The sequence below is a fragment of the Acinonyx jubatus genome, chromosome A1 (assembly GCF_027475565.1).
Source record: "Acinonyx jubatus isolate Ajub_Pintada_27869175 chromosome A1, VMU_Ajub_asm_v1.0, whole genome shotgun sequence".
Classification (NCBI taxonomy): domain Eukaryota; kingdom Metazoa; phylum Chordata; class Mammalia; order Carnivora; family Felidae; genus Acinonyx; species Acinonyx jubatus.
Window position 1 is genome coordinate 282,698 of NC_069380.1, and position 21,964 is coordinate 304,661.

The 21,964-nt window shown below is 46.7% G+C and overlaps 1 protein-coding gene across 1 annotated transcript in view; it reads left to right on the forward strand.

The window, feature by feature from the left end:
* Positions 1-21,492, forward strand: part of LOC106979786 (zonadhesin) — a 130,489-nt gene extending 108,997 nt beyond the window's left edge. Inside the window, exons 64-74 of the mRNA XM_053203494.1 lie at positions 1,396-1,522; positions 1,830-2,041; positions 2,584-2,746; positions 3,188-3,270; positions 5,900-6,060; positions 6,179-6,344; positions 8,480-8,595; positions 9,388-9,506; positions 12,880-13,009; positions 19,468-19,605; positions 20,970-21,492. Coding sequence (XP_053059469.1) covers positions 1,396-1,522; positions 1,830-2,041; positions 2,584-2,746; positions 3,188-3,270; positions 5,900-6,060; positions 6,179-6,344; positions 8,480-8,595; positions 9,388-9,506; positions 12,880-13,009; positions 19,468-19,605; positions 20,970-21,218 — 1,664 coding nt within the window. The 3' untranslated portion in view covers positions 21,219-21,492. The remainder of the gene's footprint in view (positions 1-1,395; positions 1,523-1,829; positions 2,042-2,583; positions 2,747-3,187; positions 3,271-5,899; positions 6,061-6,178; positions 6,345-8,479; positions 8,596-9,387; positions 9,507-12,879; positions 13,010-19,467; positions 19,606-20,969) is intronic.
* The last annotated feature ends 472 nt before the right edge of the window (positions 21,493-21,964 follow it).

Consider the following 21,964-nt stretch of genomic DNA (forward strand, 5'->3'; position numbering starts at 1 on the left):
GAGAGAAGATGAGCACCTGGGTGGCTCAGTCGGTTAAGCGTCCGACTTCAGCTCAGGTCACGATCTCACGGTCCGTAAGTTCGAGCCCCGCGTCGGGCTCTGGGCTGATGGCTCAGAGCCTGGAGCCTGCTTCCGATTCTGTGTCTCCCTCTCTCTCTGCCCCTGCCCCATTCATGCTCTGTCTCTCTCTGTCTCAAAAATAAATAAACCTTAAAAAATAAAAAAAATTTAAAAAAGACATGAGAGAAGCAAGAGAGCAGCCAGCTCCAGGCCAGTGTGGGTTGGGCTTTTTTCCCTCTCCAACAGATATATTTTTTAAGGAATAGATTTTGAGGAGAAAAACATGGAGCAGAGAGGTATGGAATAGAAAATAAATGCAAAAGCAGCCTGATTTGCTAATTGTTTTAGAACCACAATAAATTAGTACAGAGAATGCCCTGTACAAACAGCACAATAAAGGTTCAAAGATTAAGGTGCTCCCTCAGGCAAAGCTGAAGATATCAGTATCTAGTATTGGAATTTATGCTGCAGTCTGTTCTTAGATGGATCACTGGGTATGTGGCACAAGCCACACTTTTAGCCTGATTTAAACAGGAGGATGGCCACTTGGCCCAAGAAGTAGATGAAGTGTTTTGTTTCATGTGTCACATAACTACCGAAGTTCCTCCCCACAAAGCAGTGCCAAGGCGAAACAAAAGGGGAAACAAATCCCCGAAGGTGAACTCCAAACATTCGTGCCCCAGTTTCCAGGCCAGGTCTCCCATAAAGCCCCCAGGACCTGGGGCAATCTGCATCCTCTCTCAGCCTTGCTATTTACATCTGTGAAGTGAATGCAGTTGTCTTCCCCCTTCTCCATGTGCTGGGGGAAGTGAGTTCAGAGCCCCATCTTTCAGGGGGGTTAGGGGTGCTTGGGAAGAAGAAGTGATACCTGTCATAGGAAAAGACCCCCTGTGCAGAGCGAATTGCCTGGCTGGGCCCACCTATATTTCTGCCAGGCACCCCATCCACCCCCTTAGCTGCTCATTCTCCCAGCCACCCCACAGCATGTACTGAGTGCCTGCTGCATGCACACTGCCTGTCAGAGGTACAAAGCTGAACAGGTCCCACCTCTGAGAGTACCAGGGCATCTGGCTGTGCTCACCCACAAAGGGCATCAGGGACTGGGGGCCTCTGCAATGGGCTGGTGTGCTCACTTTTCAGGCTGCCTTGGCACCAAGAGTGTTAAATGTGTTATCATATACATGAAAGGATGAAACATGTCATTTCATTGAAAACATGTCTTCTCAGTTTCCTCACGGTCTTGAGGACAGACCCTGAGCTGCCTGGATGTGGGCTGCCCAGAGCTGGTACTGAGGAGCCCCCTAGAAGCCAGCACCACCTGGCTTCTTTCCCCAGATCGCTCAGCCAGTCACTACCCTGTGTACCAGATGCAGCATTTGTTCAACAGCAACCCCAACTGGGACTTTGGGGCCTTCAGGAGACTCAGCCACCTTGTGCGAGAGACTCACCTCAACTTTTCAAGGTAATCTCTGCTGAGCTGCCTGGGAACTTGGAGGAACCATGCTTCCTCACATGTAGGTCGCAGCTAGGGAGGCACTAGGAAGACACAGAGGAGGATGTGAGGCTGTCAACCATGTGGGAGGTGAGGCCAGAAAAGACCAAGGACAGGTGAGGCCTCCTGAATGCATGGAGGGCAGCGATTTGGGAGTCATGGGCAGCTTCCCTAGACCACATTATTCCTGTGCATGGGGAGGAGCTCACACACTCAGTCTGGTATAAGCAGCCCAGCAAAGCTAACTTTCCCTATATTCTGGCCCTTCGTTCCCCAGGTTTGCCCACCAGTTCCTAGATCCAGGCACATATGTGTTTCAAGACAACAGACTGCCTGAGAGCATCATCGTGGTGCTGGTGAAGAAGAAAGGAGTGGCCTGCAATCCCAGCCTATCCCCTGTGCAGCCCTCCTCCCCGTATCAGCTTGCCAGGCATGGGGTCCTCAGGCGCGAGCTGCTAAACCTGGGCCCAGACTGGACAGTGATCACAGGTACTGACCCCAGGCCAGAGTAGCCATGACCTGGAGGGGGCATGGGAGAAACCTTGCACAGCAGGACCCTTCAGTGCATGTCCAGCCCTACCTGTAACTCTAGGCATGGCCCCAAAGACTTCAGATGGGCACTAGGACAACCTTGTCCCTGAACTAGGACTTCATTTCCCAGGTAGAGAATATTTAATTTCCTTCTTGGGGTCCTTCCCTTTCTTCCTACCTCCCAAGCCCCTCAGTTTTGGGACCTGTTCTTGTGAACAGGGTCTCGTGGTCAACAGTGCCCCTGAGTGGAGTCATAGGCTCACCAAGATGTTCATTCTAACCTCTTCTGTGTGTGTTTCCAACCATTTTCTTTCCTTCCTGTCTTCATGAGTCAGCAATCTCACTGAGCTTTCCAGGCTGAGCCTCAGACGGTGGGTCTGTCATGGCCCCTTGCCCAGATGGGCAGGAAGAAAGCAGCCCTGCAGCGGCTGAGGCATAAAGCCTGCAGAGGCTCTGAGTGGTCATCATGTGGCCTCTGCCTCTCTGTCCTAACCTTGCAGGAGTGCTGCTGGCTGTTGGCTTGGCAACTGTGCTGCTGACAGGCCTCGGCCTTGTGTTGAGGCCCTCCCTGGCTCAGGCCTGCCCTGTAAGGGCTTGGAGGCCCCAGTGGAGGGGCCTTGGGGAGTCTCATGTGCCTGCTGAGTATGTGCCCCTCAGGGACAGGTGAGTCCCCTTCCACCCTTCACTCCTTTCCCAGCCTAGGGGCCACAGCATGTGTGGCCACTCCCCACCCTGGCCCTGCCCACATTCATGATCCCGGTGCTGGCTCTGGAGACTCAGGAAAGAACGTCCTCTTTTTTTTTTAATGTTTATTTATTTTTGAGAGTGAGACAGAGACAGAGCATGAGGAGGGGAGGAGCAGAGAGAAAGGGAAACACAGAATCCGAAGCAGGTTCCAGGCTCTGAGCTGTCAGCACAGAGCCCAAGGCAGGGCTCGAAAGCACAAGCCATGAGATCATAACCTGAGCCAAAGTTGGATGCTTAACCAACTGAACCACACAGGTTCCCCAAGAACACGTTCTTAAGCTGACCTGTGATATTCATCACTGGCACTCCTGGTCCATGTGAGCCCTGTGCCACCTGAGTATGGGTTCTTCTTTCCAGCCTTCTGTCCTATGAAGAACTCAGTCCGTGGGGCTCTAGGGAAGGAGCTGATTCCAAGGAGAAAGTCATTACCTGGAGTACAGGTACCACACCTATACACAGCAACTGCCCTTCTCTTCTTCACCTGCCCTCCACCCCCACTGGCACCCCAGGTACACTCTGGGGAACATCTCACATTTCTATAGCACTGACAGCTTAGAAGACACATCATGCTTTCCATCTGATCCTCACAATGGCACCAAGAAGTGGATGTTTTCAGGTGTTGTACAATCCCTATTTAATGACAAATAGATTGAGACTCAAGGAAATCCCTCCAGATCCCCAAGTGACAAGGGCTAGAGAGTAGGTGCTTCTGGGCTTGAATCAAGGGCTCTCTAATCTTTGCTGTGCTGGTCAAGAGTTCTTGGGAACCCAAGGGCAATTCTCCAATCTCACGGCCAGCTTGCTCTAGCTCACCACAGGGGCAAAAATGAAGTTTGTTCTACAGAATCCCTTTACAGGATCACTCATCTGCCCCTGTCAATTCCTCTTCTCACCTGAAGAACAGGATATTGCCTTGGTTCTCAGGAGGACCTAGAGGGGCCACACTTTCTTCCCAACCTCACTTGGCCCCCAGTACCTACTGTGAGGAGGAAGTGTGTGCAGAGGGGCATGGAGAGGAGGCTCTGCCAACACCCTTCACCTGCTTGGGAATAACAACTGGACTGCCTCACTTCAGACATCAAAGGGACAAAGGAAAAGCCCTGTAAGCTCTCCTTGATGTGGGTTCACACAGCTTAGAGTCTACCTCCATTTGTCCCTAACTACAGTGTTGCAGAAACCCCAGGAAGTACATTAAATGCACAAGGACCTGGAGGAGGCAGTGAAGTGAGTGGTTATAAAACACAGTCATGGGACCAGACCAGCACTGGAGTCTTGCTAGCTTTGAACCTGAACACAGGTCCACACCACACACCCCTCCTCACACCACACGTCCACACATCCACAAGCATCCACACATATACACATTGCACACACACACACACACACACACATACATACACACACACTGTCCAAGGCAGGCCTAGCTCTGTGCAGTCCTGACTATGACTCTACTTAGGGCTCAGAGGCTGGTTATCTCTTTCCTAGTGATAGATCTGGACAGTGAGGACAGTACCTCCCTGATGCAGGCAGAGGGAACTGACTGAGTGCAGGACAAATCTACCCTCCCCACCTCGGATCACCCCTCGGGGTGATCAGCAAGGTGGGCTGTGAAAAGTGTGTATAATGTGGACACAGGGAAGGGTACACAGAGTCAGGGATAAAAACCAGGATTTTAACCCTCAAAGGAAGTCTCAATTCAGGCTCAGGGCTGAGGGTGGGGGGCTCATTGCTGAGATCTCCCACAGGAGGAGGTGTTGGCACAAGGCTTTTTTGGTAAGAGGACTGGCCTCTAAGGGAGGGTGAAGTGCCCCTACATAGTGGGGGGTGTGATGGGTGTACAGAGAGAAAACGCTTGATGGTGTAAGAGGTCTGGAAAGCTGCCTTCCCACTGCCTTCCAACCTGAGTGGCTGGTAACTCAAGGGACAGACCTACCCAGGCTGCAGAGAGGAAAGGAAGGCAAAGTTGGCCATGTAGAGGCCGGGCTTACATTTGTTGCCCAGAACAAGAACTCCCACATCACTCTGCCAGCATGAATGGGGCTACCTTTCTCCCCTCACACACCCACCAGGCCTGGGAAAGAGCAGTGTATGGCCTGGCAGTGGATACTCACTCAGCTTCACATTCCACTCCTGCAGGCCACTCTCTGAGCAAGCCCCAGGCCAGCATGGCCACCTCCGTTCCTTCTTCCTTCTTCCTTCTTTTTCCTTCTTCCTTCTTCCTTCAAAACCCAACTCCATGGGGGAAAGACTGTCAGAAAGGGGCCTGCTTCACTCACATGTGCCTTAGCAGAGCAGAGTGGGCTTGAGGGAGAAGGAGGTCAAGGGGCTTAAGACCCTTGGCAAGGGGACATTCCTTCAGGGTGTGAGAGAACTACGATGGGGCCCAGCAACCTCAGTGGAGCTGTCTGGTTTACTCCCCTGGGCTCAGCTCGGGTCACACTCCAGCCAGAAGCCTACACCACACTCCACACCTCAGCTAGATGAGTACTTAGTGACCCTCTGCTGTCTGCTGGGTACTGTGGGACACCTGGGGCTAAACAGGAGTCCACAGAGCAGTGGGGACAGGTGGGGCAAAAGCTGTCAAAGGGGAGCACAAGGTTGTTAAGGAGACATGGGGACAGTGAGATGATTTCAAGTGGAGGGAAGGGACAAAGGTTACTTAGCCAGATGTGGCCTGGGCGACCCAGCAAACAGCCTCCTCAAGGAGCTGCTGGCTTGTCAAGGCCAGTGAGACCCACCGTCAACAAAACAGGGAGGCAGTGCCCACCACCCAACTCTGGTGTGACGCCAAGCCAGACGGACAGAGGCTGCAGGACCCCCTCTCTGTCACACTCACACTGAAGTTCTCTCCACAGCCACTGCCACCTCCTGCATGGGAAGGTCTCCTGCCTCCTTGCTTGCCTTTCCTCCCAGCGCTAACCCTCCCCCGTGCAGGCTTCCTCTGTTCTCACTCACAAGTGTTCCAGCACTTGTCGGTGCTGGAAGGAAGGAGGGAAGCTGTACAGCCACTCCGGACGCTCCCACCTCCGGCTCCATTGCACAGCCTCACTGTAAGCCTCCTTCCTGCAGGAGAACCACTCCCCTTGAAGACCCTGGAAGACCTCAGTGTCCGCACTCTCTATGACAAGCTGGAGGACCAGAGCCTACACGTGGCCGCCCAGCTGAGCAAGCACAGGAGCGAGGCACTGGCCTTCTATAGGGGTGCCAGCCAGCAGCTCCAGGGGCTCAAGGTCTGCCACAACTCCCCAACAGCCAAGCTACCCTCATCCCTACCACCCCAGAGAACAGGGGCCCCACTCACCCACTTCTGGAAATTGCTAAAGACTGACACAGCCCTGGTTCTTCCAGGACTTTCTCCAACACCTCAGCACAACTGAGTGGCAAGCTCTGGACAAGGGTGGAGACCCAGAGATGGAGGCCACAGCTGCCACCAGGACAGACACTGAGCAGAGTGTGGAATCATGGGGCCACCACACTGCAAGTCTACCTAGGGAGCCCTGGCAGCATCCTCTAGGTGAGAGGCAGGTGCCCAGGGATGGGACAATGATGGCAGATGGAAAGTCATAATATTCACTCTGACTTTGTATAGCACCTAAGTGTGAATTTCACATTTGTCATCTCACTTGACGTTCAGCACTCCTGTGGCCATAACTGGACAGCATCTTCTGACCACAGAAGATGGTCCTGGGCCCAGGGAGCGGTGTGATTTGCCAGAGGAGAAGGAGACTCATATAACACATGGCAGAGTGATGTCTGCCCAGCTTTCCTGTCGGCCACATCCACCACTGTGTTTTAGGGCTGGCCTTGTGTAGGATATCAGGGTAACAAGGGCCCTAAGGCTTTTGAGAGTCTCCCTAGTTTATACCTTTAGTTCTATTTTTCTAAAGGGCACAAGTAACACATACTCCCCACAAAAGTTCCATCAGTACAAAAAAGTAAGCAAGGGGAAGCTAAAGTCCACTTGAGCCCAAATCTCAGCAGCCTCACAGGTCTGTGGGTGAGTATTCATTTGCTCTTCTGTGGACCCCGTGGAAGCCCCTTCCATGACAGCCCATACTCTGAAATACTCCTGCCACTCGCAAGAGTCTAAACTCTTGTAAGGCCTTCTTCCTTTAGGACCTGGGTGTTGAGCTTCACTGCAAAGAAGCATGTGTTCAGTTCCCACCCAGACTCTGAGTCCCCAGACAGGGCTTGTGACAGGACAGGAGCGGGGTGTGGAGGGACATCCATGGGCCTCGCTACCTGCTCTGACTTAGAACCACACTCAGAAATCTGAGAGCCCAAAACTGAGCATCATCCTGGGTGAGTCTAGCAGATGGCAGCTCTGGGCGTGTGGTCTCTAAGCTACCCCTGAATGGCCCTGATGTCTCTATGTTTGGGCTACTGACTAAAACACAGCTCTGGCTGCCACAGTGGGTGACCCTGGCTCCATGTTAGAAGTGGTCAGTGCTGTTGCCCCCTTTGCTCCTGGCTCCTCTCCCTCCCTGAGTGCCCAGTGGATGCCAGTCTAGGTAAGAAGGGGGCTACCAGGCTGCTTTCTGCAAGGCTATATCACTTGTTTACTTTTTCCATGATGGCAGCCCTAGAATAAGAGGGCCATCTGCCCTCAATGGCCCTAGGGGAGAGGAGTTGGGGAGCAGGTCAAACAGACACTAGCACCCCTCCCTGGTGTGCTTGCTGCATGCGTGGTCTATGAGACCCTGGGGATGGAGAATGTTTTTAAGAGCTTTCCTTGACCTTCTCTGAGACCATTCCCTCTTCTTAAACTTCTGGGCTGGGATATCTGGCCAACTGACCATGCGAAGGGGAAAGACAAAATCTGAAATTTGCCTGGGACTAAGCTGTAAAAACTCCATGTCCCAAAGATCCTCTCCACAGGCACTGATAGGAGCTGAATGCAGGAGTTAGCTATTGCTAACTGGAGGCAGAGGCTTCCATTATTTCTTGATGAGGAACACTTTTTTCTAAAAAACATTGTGATGAAAGTTTAGCAAATTAAAAAGAAGAAAGCAATTAAATAACACTTTTGCAAAACTACCCTGTAGCTCATCAGGCTCCCTGTGGGTGGCTATTTCAGCAAGTCAGAGTGAAGTTCTTGGAGATTGCTGGCTGTGAGTCCCAACACAGCATGGGGCTTGGCAGTGGGTGTCCTGAGTGCCCAGGGGATGCACAAGCAAAACACAGTACTTAGAAGTGTTCAAGCAGTCAGAAGTAACAGAGTAGATATTGTGATAAAAGATAGGTATACCTTTGAACATTTCTGAATATAAAATCAACACATGGTATATCTTAAGCTTACACAGTGTTATGTTAATGATATCTCAATAAAGCTAGAAAACCAAAAAAAAGAAAAAAAGATATATAAGAAGGGAAGAGATTATGTATAAAAATGTAACTACTCACACATAAAAAACCACAATGTGTCTTTCAAGGTTCAATCTGCATATAGTTAGCACATTGGAGAGATTGCCTGAAGGAAGGAGAGAGATGCAGGCAGGCTCTGGGATGAAAGGTGGAAGGAATAAAAAGGCAAGAGGCTCCCATCAAAGGCTTCAGAATTGAGAAAAATCAAGGAAGTGTGAGGTGAGGAGTCTGTGATCAGACGAGATGATTGTGTCTCAGGCTACTCTCTGTGTTCTCCTTCCCCAGGCCGCACCCCCAGTGTCACACCCCTGGGCTTTCAGCTGGAACTTGACAGAGTGATTGTGGCACTGGCATCAGCACTTTCTCACGCACACGGGCAACCAGCTGGGGCCAACAGAAAGGTGAAAGCTCCCCAGGGCACTAGAGTGCACCTGCGTATTCAGACAGCTTCAGTGTCACCCTGACCTCGTGGAGACTCATTTGGCATACACGCGTGCACACAAACACACACACACGTGCACATTCACACACACACAAAACACCGTTCACATACACAAACATGCATGCACACATCACACATGCGCACATTCATACTTACACACTCACACACACACACACATGCGCAGACACCACACGCACATATGCGCTTAGGCCTCACTCTTCAGGTGGCTCTGCACTCTGCTAGAAAAGCAGAGTGTGCTGCCTGTGCTCCTAGGTTAACCCCTGTCTTCAGCTATTTATCTCCACCAAGATGTGTGTCAGAGACAATCTCCCCGGTCCCTCTGGCCTCTTACACAGAGCTCAAAAGGGAAGCACGATTCATGCATCCTACACTGAGAACAGCATGTCAAATGAAAGAAAGACTCAAAGGGCCTCTGTTCAGGAGTCTCTGGCTGGCACACCCCAGTGCAATAGGGCAGAATCCATCACAGCAACATGTGTTCCCAAGGCACCTGTAGGGATGTAGAAAAGAGAGACCATGATACATATCAGGTCTTATCTGCTACTGAGCAGACACTTGGGGCCCCCAAGAGCACTAGGCAGTCAGTGGCCTGGCCACAACAAGAAACAGAATCCCAAGTTCAGATCAGTGCAGGTGTCCATATTGGTTCAGCAATGATGCCCTTGTCCATTACTGTTCTTTACTGAGCCCAGAACTGAAGGAAAGCTACAGGATTATCTGTTCTTCCAAGGCCTCTGTTCAGGTTGGTGAACAGCCTCTTCGCACCTACCAACAAAACCCTCAACTGGCAAGTAACATGTCCCTGCAGCCACAGCCTCCACCACCGGATGAGGAGAACCAAAGTACAAGGTGGGGACAGGCATCAGCACCAAAGCTTACACACAGCAGCTATATTCTTTGGGTGTGGCCCTTAGCATCTAGTACTGAGAATCTTGTCTTCCATAACCAACACCTCATTTAAAGCTTAACCCACTCAAATCCAGCTGAAGGCTTCAGGATGCTCTGCCCATAGTAATTTCCCCTATTGTCCCAGCTACTTTGGTTTACCAAGAGGTCACTGATTTAACTCATCAGAACTCATGTCATTTACTGGGTTTGTTCCCACCCATGGGGATGAGGTCACATTCACTCTGGCTGACCCTAGACTTTATAACCCCACCCCACCTCCTTCCAATGCTCCTTCTTCTGATATATCATCTCTTCTGGGGTGTAGCCATGTGGGCTTGTGTTCTTCCTCCAAGTTGACCAAGAGGCTAAGATGGGTTTATTTGCTTGTGTAGACTTGATTTCTCTCCGTGCATTTAGATTATTTAGATTTATGCTCTGTTCCTCCCTTCATCCCCTTTTAATTATCATAAGTGGTAGTAGTCATATTGAATGCTTTGTATATCCTGGTGCTAAGGTAAGCACTTTATCTGCTAAGTTAATCCTCGCAATAACCCTGTGAAGTAGATACTATTGCTAGCTCCATTTTACCTTTATTTTTTTAGGTTTATTTTGACAGAGAGAGAGAGAGAGAGAGAGAGAGAGAGGTGGGGGAGGGGCAGAGAGAGAAGGAGAGAGGATCCCAAGCATGTTCCACACTGCCAGTGCAGAACCCAATACCAGGCTCAAACTCACCAACTATGAAATCAGGACCTGAGCCAAAATCAAGAGTCAGTCACTTAATCCAGGCACCCCTAGCTCCATTTTAAAGATGAGAGAACCAGGTTTCAGAAAGGCCAAGCTTTATGATAGAGCTGGGATATCAGTGCAAGGGATCTGAGTCTCAGAGCCCACCCTACACTAACCTCCCCGTTAATTCTTCCACCAAAGCTACGACAGTCTTTCCTCCCAGAAACTTCTCTTCCATTGATTTCCTCATTTAGGTTGCCTAGAAAACTTACATAAATGAAGTCTCTTGCAGGCAAGGGGAGAGGACTCTTGACTCTCCTGATAAAGTCATGGGGCCTGGGTTCCTAGAGGATCAGGGACTCCAGAAAGAAGGATCACACAAAGGCAAGTTAGTGTAGGGACCAAGGGCTGCCCCTGGCCCAAGATAGGCCACTCTGGCATGAAAATCATTTTGAGTTAGAAGCAATCAAAATCCAGCAGACTCAGGAAAAACTCTTTTTCTCCCCCTCTACTGCCTAAAAGAATTTAGGTAGAGGACCTGCTCCAGGAAAATAGCTGTCACCATAGATAACTACATGTAATATGTACATGTAGCACATAGTATTGTAATATGAATGAGGTATGGTGGACAGGGAGGAACCTAGCAAGGCCTGTTTGATCAAAACCTTCTATGTCTCATTGTTTCTGTGGGCCCAGCAACCATCTGTTTACCATTTATTCTCATTCTCCCCGTGAATTGCTTTCTTTCCCTTTGAAGTCCTAGACCCCTACCCCTTCTCCTTAGTTTAGTATGACACATACACCTCATTTTCCCTGTGTTTGGAATCTCATGTCTGTGTGGATTCCCTGTACATGTGAAACTAAATTTGATTTTCTCCTGTTACTCTGTCTCATGTCAATTTGATTTAGTCCAGCTAGAAGGACCTTGAAGGGCAGAGGAAATTCTTCCTCCCCAACATTTATAATCCAGGACCTAGCTAGACTGGCATCTTCCCTGAAAGTAGTGCCTATTTATTTATTTATTTAAGTAGTCTTCACATCCAGGGCAGAGACCAACATGGAGCCTGAACTCACAACCCTGAGATTAAGACCTGAGCTGAGATCAAGAGTTGGATGCTTAACTGACTGAGCCACCCAAGCTTTCCAGCCAGTGTCATGACCTACAACCTAAGGATAATTTCACTCAACAGATATTTATTGCTGTCTTTGATACAGAGCTGAAGGAGTCAGGAAGAACAAGTGATTGTAATAAAAGGCTATAGAGGTTTAAAGACATCTGCAAGGATCAGGAAAGGTTTTTGTGATGGTAGTATTCTTTGAAATAGGCTTTAAAATAAGGGTAGGGTCCTAACTGGCAGAGGCATTGAGGAAGGGTGCTCCTGGAGGAGAACAGTGTTGACAAAAACATGGTGGTGAGAAAGCTCAGATATGGCTCATGAACTGCAACCAGTCCCAGAGGCCTAAAGGCTCACTGAAGATAGTCCACCCCTCTCATATCAAGGGACAGAAACTGAGATTGAAAATTGAGTTTCCCAAAGGGAGTCTGAAGAGTATAGCAGTGTACTGACCAGGATCCCAACAGGAAACAAGCACCTTCTAGATGGAAAATTTGAGAGAAATGTAATAAAGGAGGACATATAAAGGTGTGGGCAGATACATGTTACCACAAAGGCTAACACAGTTCCCTAGAGCAAGCAGAACTGGGCCAACATCTCCCTGTCCCAGGCCTGAAGGGTGAGGGCACAAAGCAGTTACTGAGCCACAGACGGAACACCAGTTAGGGAGGCTCTAAGAGACACAGCTCTCACAGGGCACAACCAACCTGATATAGGGAAAGAAAAAAATTCCTTTCTTCTACCCATCTTAGGTTCTTGGCTAGGGCCCAGTAAATTAGACTAACAAAAGATGAGCATTAACATGCACATGGCACATACACATGAAAGCACTCAGTGAAGAGTAAAGGAAGGAAGGGTGTTGAGAACTTGGGCTTACACAGCATCTTAATAAAATAACAGTAAATTTTTAGAGAGGCTACAAGACAAAATAAATGGTCTTTGAGTTTCTTGGGTGTCAAATTGTCAGAAGGTAAATATATGGAAGAACCAGTGGTGGATAAGGGCTGGTTTTAGCAAGGTTTTTGTGTAAATTCCTGTGGTGCCAATTCCAGGCTGATAAACATCTAGAGTTACCTTGGTGATTAACTCCTGCCCTTCCTAGAGAAGGAGGGAGGAGGGCATCTTTAAAATGTATGTCCTGCTTTTAGTAAAATAGGGTAAGGGCAGAGATCTTTCCTTATATCTGTTTCTTCTCAATTGCCTTCAGCTCAAAATAATCAATATGCCAAGTTGGCATATTTCTGGGTGACATATTCTGTACCTGTCACTGAGAAGTCACTCACCTGCTGAGGCAGGGACAGCTATGTGGGTGCAGCTTCAGGGAATCTAGGCATCTGTCAGTTTCTCTGTCACATGAATAATCTCATTCTTCTCTAATCCCAGACTCCTCAGGGAGGAGTTAAGAGTGGCCAATGTCTTCTTTTTTCTGGTTGGGAAGACGTACTATTGGGCAGCAGAGGCCTGAAGGGGTGTCTCTCATTCCCTTTTCCCAGCTCTCAGCAGGACCTGGGACCTGGACAGCTTCCCCAGTGTGCTGCCAAAGGAGGAGGCACCGAGAGCCCAGGCTCTAGGTTGTGGATCATCGGGGCTGGACACAGGCATGGAGCCTTTCCTGAGATGCAGGTAGGATCCTGGCTCTGTGACCAAGGTCCTCTTCACCTCGGGGAGTGCTATGGGCCACCATCTCCTCCAACCTCTCATTGTCACCTCCAAGGATTCTGAGCTGTCCAATTGTCCCATCTTTCAACCCTGCTTGTTACCTACACACTGTATATGATTCTGGGGCCCAGAAATCAAATACAGGGGTGGAGAAAATATGAGTAGAAGTGATACTTTGTGGAAAAAGAAATTAGGATTAAAGAATACTGGCCAAGAAAATCACTAAGTGTTCACTGATTGTCCATGTAGGGGAGGAAACCATTTTTCTCTGTCTTTCAAGACTCTTCTAGCTGGACTAAAAATTAAATTGACATGAGACAGATTAACAGGAAAAAATCAAATTTGATTTTGTATGTATGGGGAATCCACACAGACCTCAGATTCTAAAGTCAGTCAGACAAAATGAGGTATGTCCTGAACTAAGAAGAAGGTAAGAAATTCAATTCACAGGAAGATTAAAAAGAGTAAATGTTCAGTCAATAAATGTTTACTGGGTCATCCAGAAACAATAGGACATAGAGAGGACTTTGATTAAACAGGCCTTGCGCCATTCCTCCTTGTCTACCACACCTGGCTCATATTACAATGTAGTTTTCTATGGTGACATCACTCTTCCTGGAGCAGGTCCTCTATCTAAATTATTTTAGGTGGTTGTGGAAGAAGGTCAAGTCCTTTGAGCCTTGACTATTTTAAACTTGGCATAATCTGCATGCCAACATGGCCTGTCTTGGCAGGGGAGGGATGCTGTCCCAGGCCCCTGCATCTATAATATTCACAAGGGCAAGAGGTAGGATCCTGTGAAGGTTTAAAAGAATCTTCAAAACAATGGTAAAAAATACCAAATGAAAGTAATAATAGTTATGATCACATAATAATATAAAACAGGAGTCTAGGTAAAAATTTACCATCAACAGATACTTTTGCTCTATGAGGAAAAAATGTGTAAATGACCCTAAGAGAAAGGAAATACAGACATATAAAATTATATGAAAAATGTTCAAAGAATCAGAGAAATAGTAGTTAAACTAGATGCCCTTTTTTATCTACCTAAAACATTTAACTAAAGTATTAATTATTTGTGAGAATGAAGGAGATAGTCACTCCCACATCCAGCTGGTTGAGGATAAAAAGTTAAAACCTTCCTGGAAAACAATCCATCAATTTGTGTCAAAAGTCTCTAAAATATTCATTCCATTTGACTCAATATCTCCAATCCTAAGAATCTCTCTAAGGGGAAAAATTTTTAGATACAGGCAAATATGAGGAAACAAGGACATTGAAATTTTTTATATCAGGGTTATAGAGCTCTGGTAGAGCTCTGTCGTAAAATATTAATGTCTTTATAAAAAATAAGGTTATAGAGAATTTTCAATGTTATTAAGGTAAAAGATGAAGATAGAGAATTGCACATGTAACATGATTTCATATGTGGGTATATATGTTGTTAAAAAGACACATGGGAAACAGAGAGCCATAAAAGCAGGAGTAAAACTATCTTGGGGGAAGAGAGAGAGAGAGAGAGAGAGAGAGAGAAACTGAAATGTGAAGGCCTGAAATGTAAGAATGATTACTGAGTATCAGTCAGCTCTTGCTGCAGGACCAACAACACAAATTCCCAGCAGTGGATGTCTGGGGGCTCAGCTGATCTGGTCTGGGCCCTCCCCTCAGTTCTGGGTCTTGACAAGGTGTCTGCATTTCACCTGAGTTCCAGCTCCAGACTGGGCTTGCTTGAGACTCTGGGAGCAACTGTGCATCCAAAGTCTCTCCTCCTCCTCCCAGAGCCAGCAGGCTAGTCTGGACATGTCCTTCTTAAGGTGTTGGCAGAATCACAAAAGGCCTCTTGAGTCCCAGGCTCAAAACTAGCATCAGGTGACTTCTGCCTATCTTAATGGTCAAAGGAAGTCAGATGGTGGAGCTCAGCTTCAAGCTGTGAGAAAAAAGCCCACCCACTGTGGGAGGGCACTGCAGAAGAGCATGGCAATGGGCCCAGGCCCAAAGGGTGTGAAGAAGTAGAGCCTTTGATGCAGTCCACCTCAGTGGGTTATCATGATATTAATGTACTTGTTTATATATTTAAATTCATTTAATGTTTGTTTATTTCTGAGAGAGAGAGAGACAGAACACAAGTTGGGGAGGGGCACAGAGAGAGGGGGAGACACAGAATCCAAAGCAGGCTCCCGGCTTCAAGCTGTCAGCACAGAGCCCTACACGGAGCATGAACCCATGAACCATGAGATCATGACCTGAGCCGAAGTTGGACTCTGAACAGAATGAGCCACCCAGGTGCCCCTGTTTATATATTTAAATGTTATATTTACTAATATTCTACACTGAACCAGGGATACCTTTTACAATGAGAAAAACAGAAGTTGGGAGATTTTTTTGTTCTGGCATATTTTTGTCTTTTATTTCCTTTTTTACTATTTAAATTCAAGTTAGTTAACATATAGTGCATTAATATTAGTTTTAGGAGAACTCAATGATTCATCACTTACATATAACACCCAGTGCTTGTCCCCAAAAATGCCCTCCTTAATGCCCATCACTCATTTAGCCCAACCCCCTACAAAACTCCCTTCCAGCAACCCTTGGTTTATTCTCTGTATTTAAGAGTCTCTTTTGGTTTGCTTCCCTCTCTGCTTTTATCTTATTTTTCCTTCCCCTCCCCTATGTTCATCTGGTGTGTTTTGTAATTCCACATTTGAGTGAAATCATATATTTGTCTTTCTCTGATGGACTTATTTCACTTGGCATAATATACTCTAGTTCCATCCACATTGTTGTAAATGGCAAGATTCCATTCTTTTTGATTGCTGAGTAATATTCCATTGTATAGATATAGATATAGATGATATAGATAGATAGATATAGATAGATATAGATATAGATAGATATGCTACATGTTCTTTATCCATTCATCAGTAAATGGACATTCAAGATCTTTCCATAATTTGGCTATTGTTGATAGTGCTACTATAAACACTGGGGTACATGTGCCCCTTCGAATCTGTATTTTTGCATCCTTTGGGCAAATACCTACTAGTGCAATTGCTGGGTTATAGGGTAGCTCTATTTTTAACTTTTTGAGGAAACTCCATACTGTTTTCCAGAGTGGCTTCACCAGTTTTTATTCCTACCTATGGTGCAAAAGTATTCTCCTTTTTCCACATCCTTGCCAACATCGGTTGTTTCCTGAATTGTTAATTTTAGCCATTCTGGCAGGTGTGAGGTGGTATCTCAGTATGGTTTTGATTTGTATTTCCCTGATGATGAGTTACGTTGAGCATCTTTTCATGTGTCTGTTTGCCATCTGGATGTCCTCTTTGGAAAAGTGTCTATTCATGTCTTCTGCCCATTTCTTCACTGAATTATTTGTTTTTGGGGTGTTGAGTTTAATAAATTCTTATAGATTTTGGATACTAACCCTTTATCCAATATGTCATTTGCAAATATATTTTTCATTTCTTTTTAATCAAAAGATACTAGGGCTGATCTGGTAGTAATGGGAATGGAAGTGGGAAAGAAGCCTATGAAACATAGTGTTTTGTACATAGAGTATTCTCAGAAACTCCAGTTTCTGCTCAGTCACTTAAAACAAGTGACACCAGTATAGAGGCATAGCAAATCCTATAGATTTCACTGGAACTCTTTCCTCATACAACCCAGGGTGGGGACAGACTGGGAAATTCTTTCTACTGAAGGACATTTTTTTCCTTTCCTTATTCATAAAGTGAAATAGCAGATATTGTGACAGTCCATGACACAATGGAACTATATGACATGCGAAACCATTGGTATCCAAAATGGATAGTAATGATTTTACCCTTCATCCCCATGCACTAAGCCATGATTAATTTTCTCTCTGCCAAATACACAAGGAGTCACATCAGTGCCCAAGAGGGGCAGACAGAAAGTGTGTTATTTGTTGCGGTCTTCCTGTGAGCCAGGCCTGTGCTGCTCACTTTCACACACCAATGTGAACCTCACAGCAGCCTTCTGAGACAGACCTACTGATTCTTCAGCTGTGGAAACTGAACCTCAGAGAGGAAGGTAACTTTGTTCAAGAGAGTTTCAAATCCCATTCTGTCCACATCAGAAACTTGTGCTTTTTCTTCTGTATCATCCTGCCTAACCTGATTCAGAAACATAAATGAGGCAAGGGAAGGAGATCCCCATCTTTTTCAACCAGCATTTACAGGAGACAGGCTGAGTGTGAGGGAGCTGGGGATCCACAGACATGACAAACCCAAACCTCTGCTCAAGGAACTGACAGTTCAGGAAGGCATTTTGGTGTCCAATAAGATGGCAAAATGAACACACAATACAGACACTTGCAAAGATGTATAGGCAAAAAGCACCATCTATTAATGGATTTTGCTAGGCAACATTTGAAATTTCTACCTCTGTATTTCTTCATTTCTCCTTTATGTTTGCTATTTTCCTCTCATTTACATATCCCAATCTGACTTCCAGGTGATTTCCTCACAAGTTTCTACAAACTCACTACAACTGGGTCTACATGTAAGCTATCAATCACATTGTCATTCTCTTCATATGTTTTCATTTCTAGATTTACGTTTCTCTAAAATGTTCCTGTGCTTGCTTTATGGATTCTATTCTTTATTTTGTCTTCCTTCACATGCTTATATGACAGTCATGCTCAGATCTCACTGTTATGTCCAGTTTCTTGGGGGTATTTTTATCAGGTCAGCTGTTTCTTGTGCCATTGGATTACCTACCTTTTCACTGACAAGTCATCTTCAGGGGAATTTTCCTCTGTGCAGGCCTCCTTGTGGGGCAACTGTGATTATCTCCACTTACATACTATGGGGTTTGTTTCTTCCAGTTCTCTTGGGAGGTTAGCTTCCTAATCTCTCTCTCACTCTCGCTCTCACTCTCACTCTCTTTCTCTCTCATCTGGCATCCTAATAGTGTGCTTAGCCTTATGGTTCCAATTTCTTCACATCAAACCTGTTCCAACCTCAACCTTGAGCAACAAGCCTGCTCAGCAATGGGCCATGTGCTCAGGTAAGATGCAGGTTTTTAATTTAAATTCAGAGAATAGAGAGCCACTTCCTGAGTCCAGACTTTACTCAGGCAACCGGGGACCAGTTCCCACCATAAATTGCCTCATGACCTCAACACCTCCCCAAAGTAGTAGTTAACACCTTAGTATTTAAGGAAAAATACCCACATGCTACATGCAGGAAGGTAAAAGGGGAAGATAACAGGCTGACCAAGTCAGATCTCTTTTTGTTTTTATTATTTTGTTTTTTTAAGTTTATTAATTTATTTATTTGGGGGATGGGAAGGGAGAGCATGAGCAGGGGAGGGGCAGAGACAGAGGGAGAGAGAGAATCCCAAGAAGGCTCTGTGCTGTCAGCACAGAGCCCTATGTGGGCCTTGATCCCACGAATCATGAGATTATGACAGAGCTGAAATCAAGAGTCTGATGCTTACTGACTGAACCACCCAGACACCCTAAAGTCAATTCTCCTTTTGAGACATTTTCCACAATTCATTCTTTCAACAATTTTCTTTAACATCTCATTGGCCAAAATGTGGTCATATGGTAATCTCAATCTACAGGAGACTCTGAAATAAACTGTTTTTCAGCAGGGCTGACACTTCCAACAAATTGAATTCTATTAATAAGAAAGTCTCTGCCATCATAGCTGAGACTAGCACACAGGGCCCATTGTGTACTACTGTCTCTAGCTCCCACATTACCTCCATTTCTCCAGCATCATCTCCTTCCACTTTTCCAAACAAATTCCATGCTACCACCAAACTTAACTTTTACTACTTCCTGTAGCAACCTTCCCACAGCAACCCACAGGTAATACTCATCACTCATAATTCTTTTTTTTTAGGTCCACCATTCTTGATAGACTGTAAATCCCATGGAAGTTCACTAATGGAATTATAGGACTAATCATTGGCTTGACACATACTGAATGATCAATAAAGTTTTCTTTACTTATGAGTGGATGGTCAGATGGACGGACTGACTGATGGATGAATGTTCCCTGTTCTCTCTCATATCTCTGTTTTCATACATGCTATTCCCTTTGCCTAGCATGCCCTTCTTCCATTGTCTACCCAGCTAATTCCTGTTAATTGATAACATTTAGCTGAAATGTGCCCTCTTTAGCAAAGTTCTCCCTGGTCATACCTACCTGGATTAGGCATCCTGCTTTTTGCTCCTGTGCCCCCCCCCCCCACCATAGCCTTTATTATACTGGATTGTACACCTGAGTTTACTTGCCTTTACCTTTGAGCTCTTTGAGAGCAGACCTGACTTCAACTCTGTATGTCTGGTGCTAATCCCATTGCCTGTCATGGAACAGGAGCTCAACTGATTTGCAATGAAATTAGAATAAAAGTGAAAGTAATGAAGACCATGTGTCTCTTGTTTCTAGAGGAAGATATGGCAGGTGGAAAACACTTTGGATGAGCTGAATGAGGAGTTCTTCCAGCTCACTGCTCAAGCCCTAGAACTTCAGAAGGAAAAGGACAAACCAGGTCAACTTCCCCCAAGTGAAGGCAATACATTTGTGGTAAGCCCAGCAGACTACCACCTTATCTCCTGAGATGTCCACAGATAGCTGGGTCTCACGTGTGGGCCCCACAGAGTCACAGGACCCCATAGAAAGGGTTGGGACCAGAAAGTCCACCAACCAAAGTTTGGTTTTGCCTGTTTGGTTTGGCACATACTTCTAGAGACAGGGAGGACCTCTCAATCAGCTTGGGCTTGCAGGTATCTAAGTAAATTGATGGCTCGGAAAGACTGAGGGAGAGTATGAAAAGGGAGCAATAAAAATAGCTGTTTAGATGTAGCTAACTAGTAGTACGTGGTTCTGGAACAAGGACTTTTCCATGATATTCATCTGTCATCTAGATTGCTCCCCCATCCTAATTTGAGTCTCTGGAGGTATCAACATAGGAAAGGTTGGAGGGGACAAAGACAAGAGACAAAAGGGAATAATTCAGTTGTATCTGCACTGAGCTCAATACAACTCTATTCACCAAAGCAGACAGCCAGTTTGTGGGCCTTAGTTTGCTACTTGGAGATTTTTAATACTGTATTAAAATATCATTTCATTTGACCTGAGTTTTTTGGCATACTCTTAACTTTTGCACCAAGCCAATGCTTCCTTCATCTCACCCTAATTCCTGCCTTGCTGAATTGTTAAACACAGGCAATGCCCTGGGTGGTGGAGAAGCAGGCAGAGATACCTCCTCTCACCAGGTTTCCCAGAGTGGGCATCTGTGCCAGAATACCTGTGTCTCTGGGGAATCCCCTCTTCACAACCAGGAAGGTCTCTGGGAGTGAGGGCCCAGGAGGGCCTTCTCTGAGATTTTCCAAAAAAAAAAAGTCACACTAACCTGTGGGGTCTCTAAGCAGCCACCCTCTACTTCAGATAGGAAGCTGTGACATCAGTTCCACTGTGGAAGGACCATGCATAGGGACCTATCACTGACTGCATTGAGGGGCTCAAATGATTTGGTGAGGATAAAGTAACATGGTAACTTCAAGCTTGAAAAGACATTATATAAATATCTCTAGTATTAAGGAAGGAAAAAACAGGATGAGCTGAGGGGCTATAAAATACAGCAATATTTAATTATTCAATAATTATTCCAAATTATTAACCATGATGATTGTGTAATGATATAATTAGTTGTTGTGCCTTAATGTAGCAACATAAACTCAGGGAACACTATGTCTTTGTTAGTTAATTGTGAAGTCAGTCCCTGGAGGTAAGTTGTTGGCATCTTCCCAAGTATTTGGATGGGTGCTAATGCCTCGAGACTGTCAGAGGGACGAGAGTCATGCCAAGATCATGTGGTGGATACAGGAAAGAGTGAACTTAGAACTCTCAGGGGCCACATTTCCTTTTCCTGTTTGTGTCCTTTTCAGGAGGTTCCCAGCATCTTCCCTTATGTGTGGCAAGAAGACAGACCCTACCCACCAGAGGCAGGTGACCCAGATGGAGAGAACCTGGGGACCTGGGCCCTGAATAGAGAGGAGGCCCTGATGCTGGGAGTGAGAAGAGCCCACCTGGCTCAGAGGATTGAAGACCTGGAGTGGGAGCTGTCCCTGCTCCTCCAGGTGGCAGATGGCAGTGTGTATACAGGAGGGAGCAGGCCCAGCCTGGGGAGATGCTGAGTCACACAGGATGCTGCAGTGGCCATCTGTAGGAGTGCCTTCTCCACGGAGAACACAACTGGGTTAATCCATTCACTCCTGGTAGGAAGGAGTGGGTGTCTCAGGGACCAACGGGGCCTGGAACATGTGCTCAGTTTTATGACATGCTTCTTTTGGGCAACACCCAAATTTCTTTCAGAGCCTGGACCTTGGCTTGTGCTGATTTCTGTCTGCTATCCTTTGGAGTGAGGGAAAATAAAGTCATACAAGTCAAGAAAATTGACATGTGTTCCCATCACTGAGTCTGTCCTCACTTTCTTTTCAGGGCACTGGCCACTGGGTGCTGTGGTCCAGGCTGAATGCCCCCAACAGCTTCACTGGGGCGCCTGGCTTCAAGGGTGAGAAGCACTTGGGGTGGGGACCATGAGACCCTATGTGCAGCCACAGAACAGACCTTCCACGCTGATCCTCCATCACTGCCAACTCCTCATGGGGATCCCCAGTGGGCCACATTCCCTGCCTGGTTCTGGTGACCTCCTGGAGCACGTAGAGACAGGCAAGGATGTGCTGGCCATCCCCAGCCTCCTGTGCCACATGCAGGGCCTCAGGTCCAGAGAGAACTGTGCTTCCCCAGGACAGCCTATGCTTTCTGCCCTCTGTGCCTTTGCACAAGCAGCTGTCTTTCCAGAAGGTCCTTCCTACTTCCATCTGCTCACTCTAGGTGAAGCTCTCTGCACCCTCCAAGACCTGCCCCAGAGGTCTCTGGC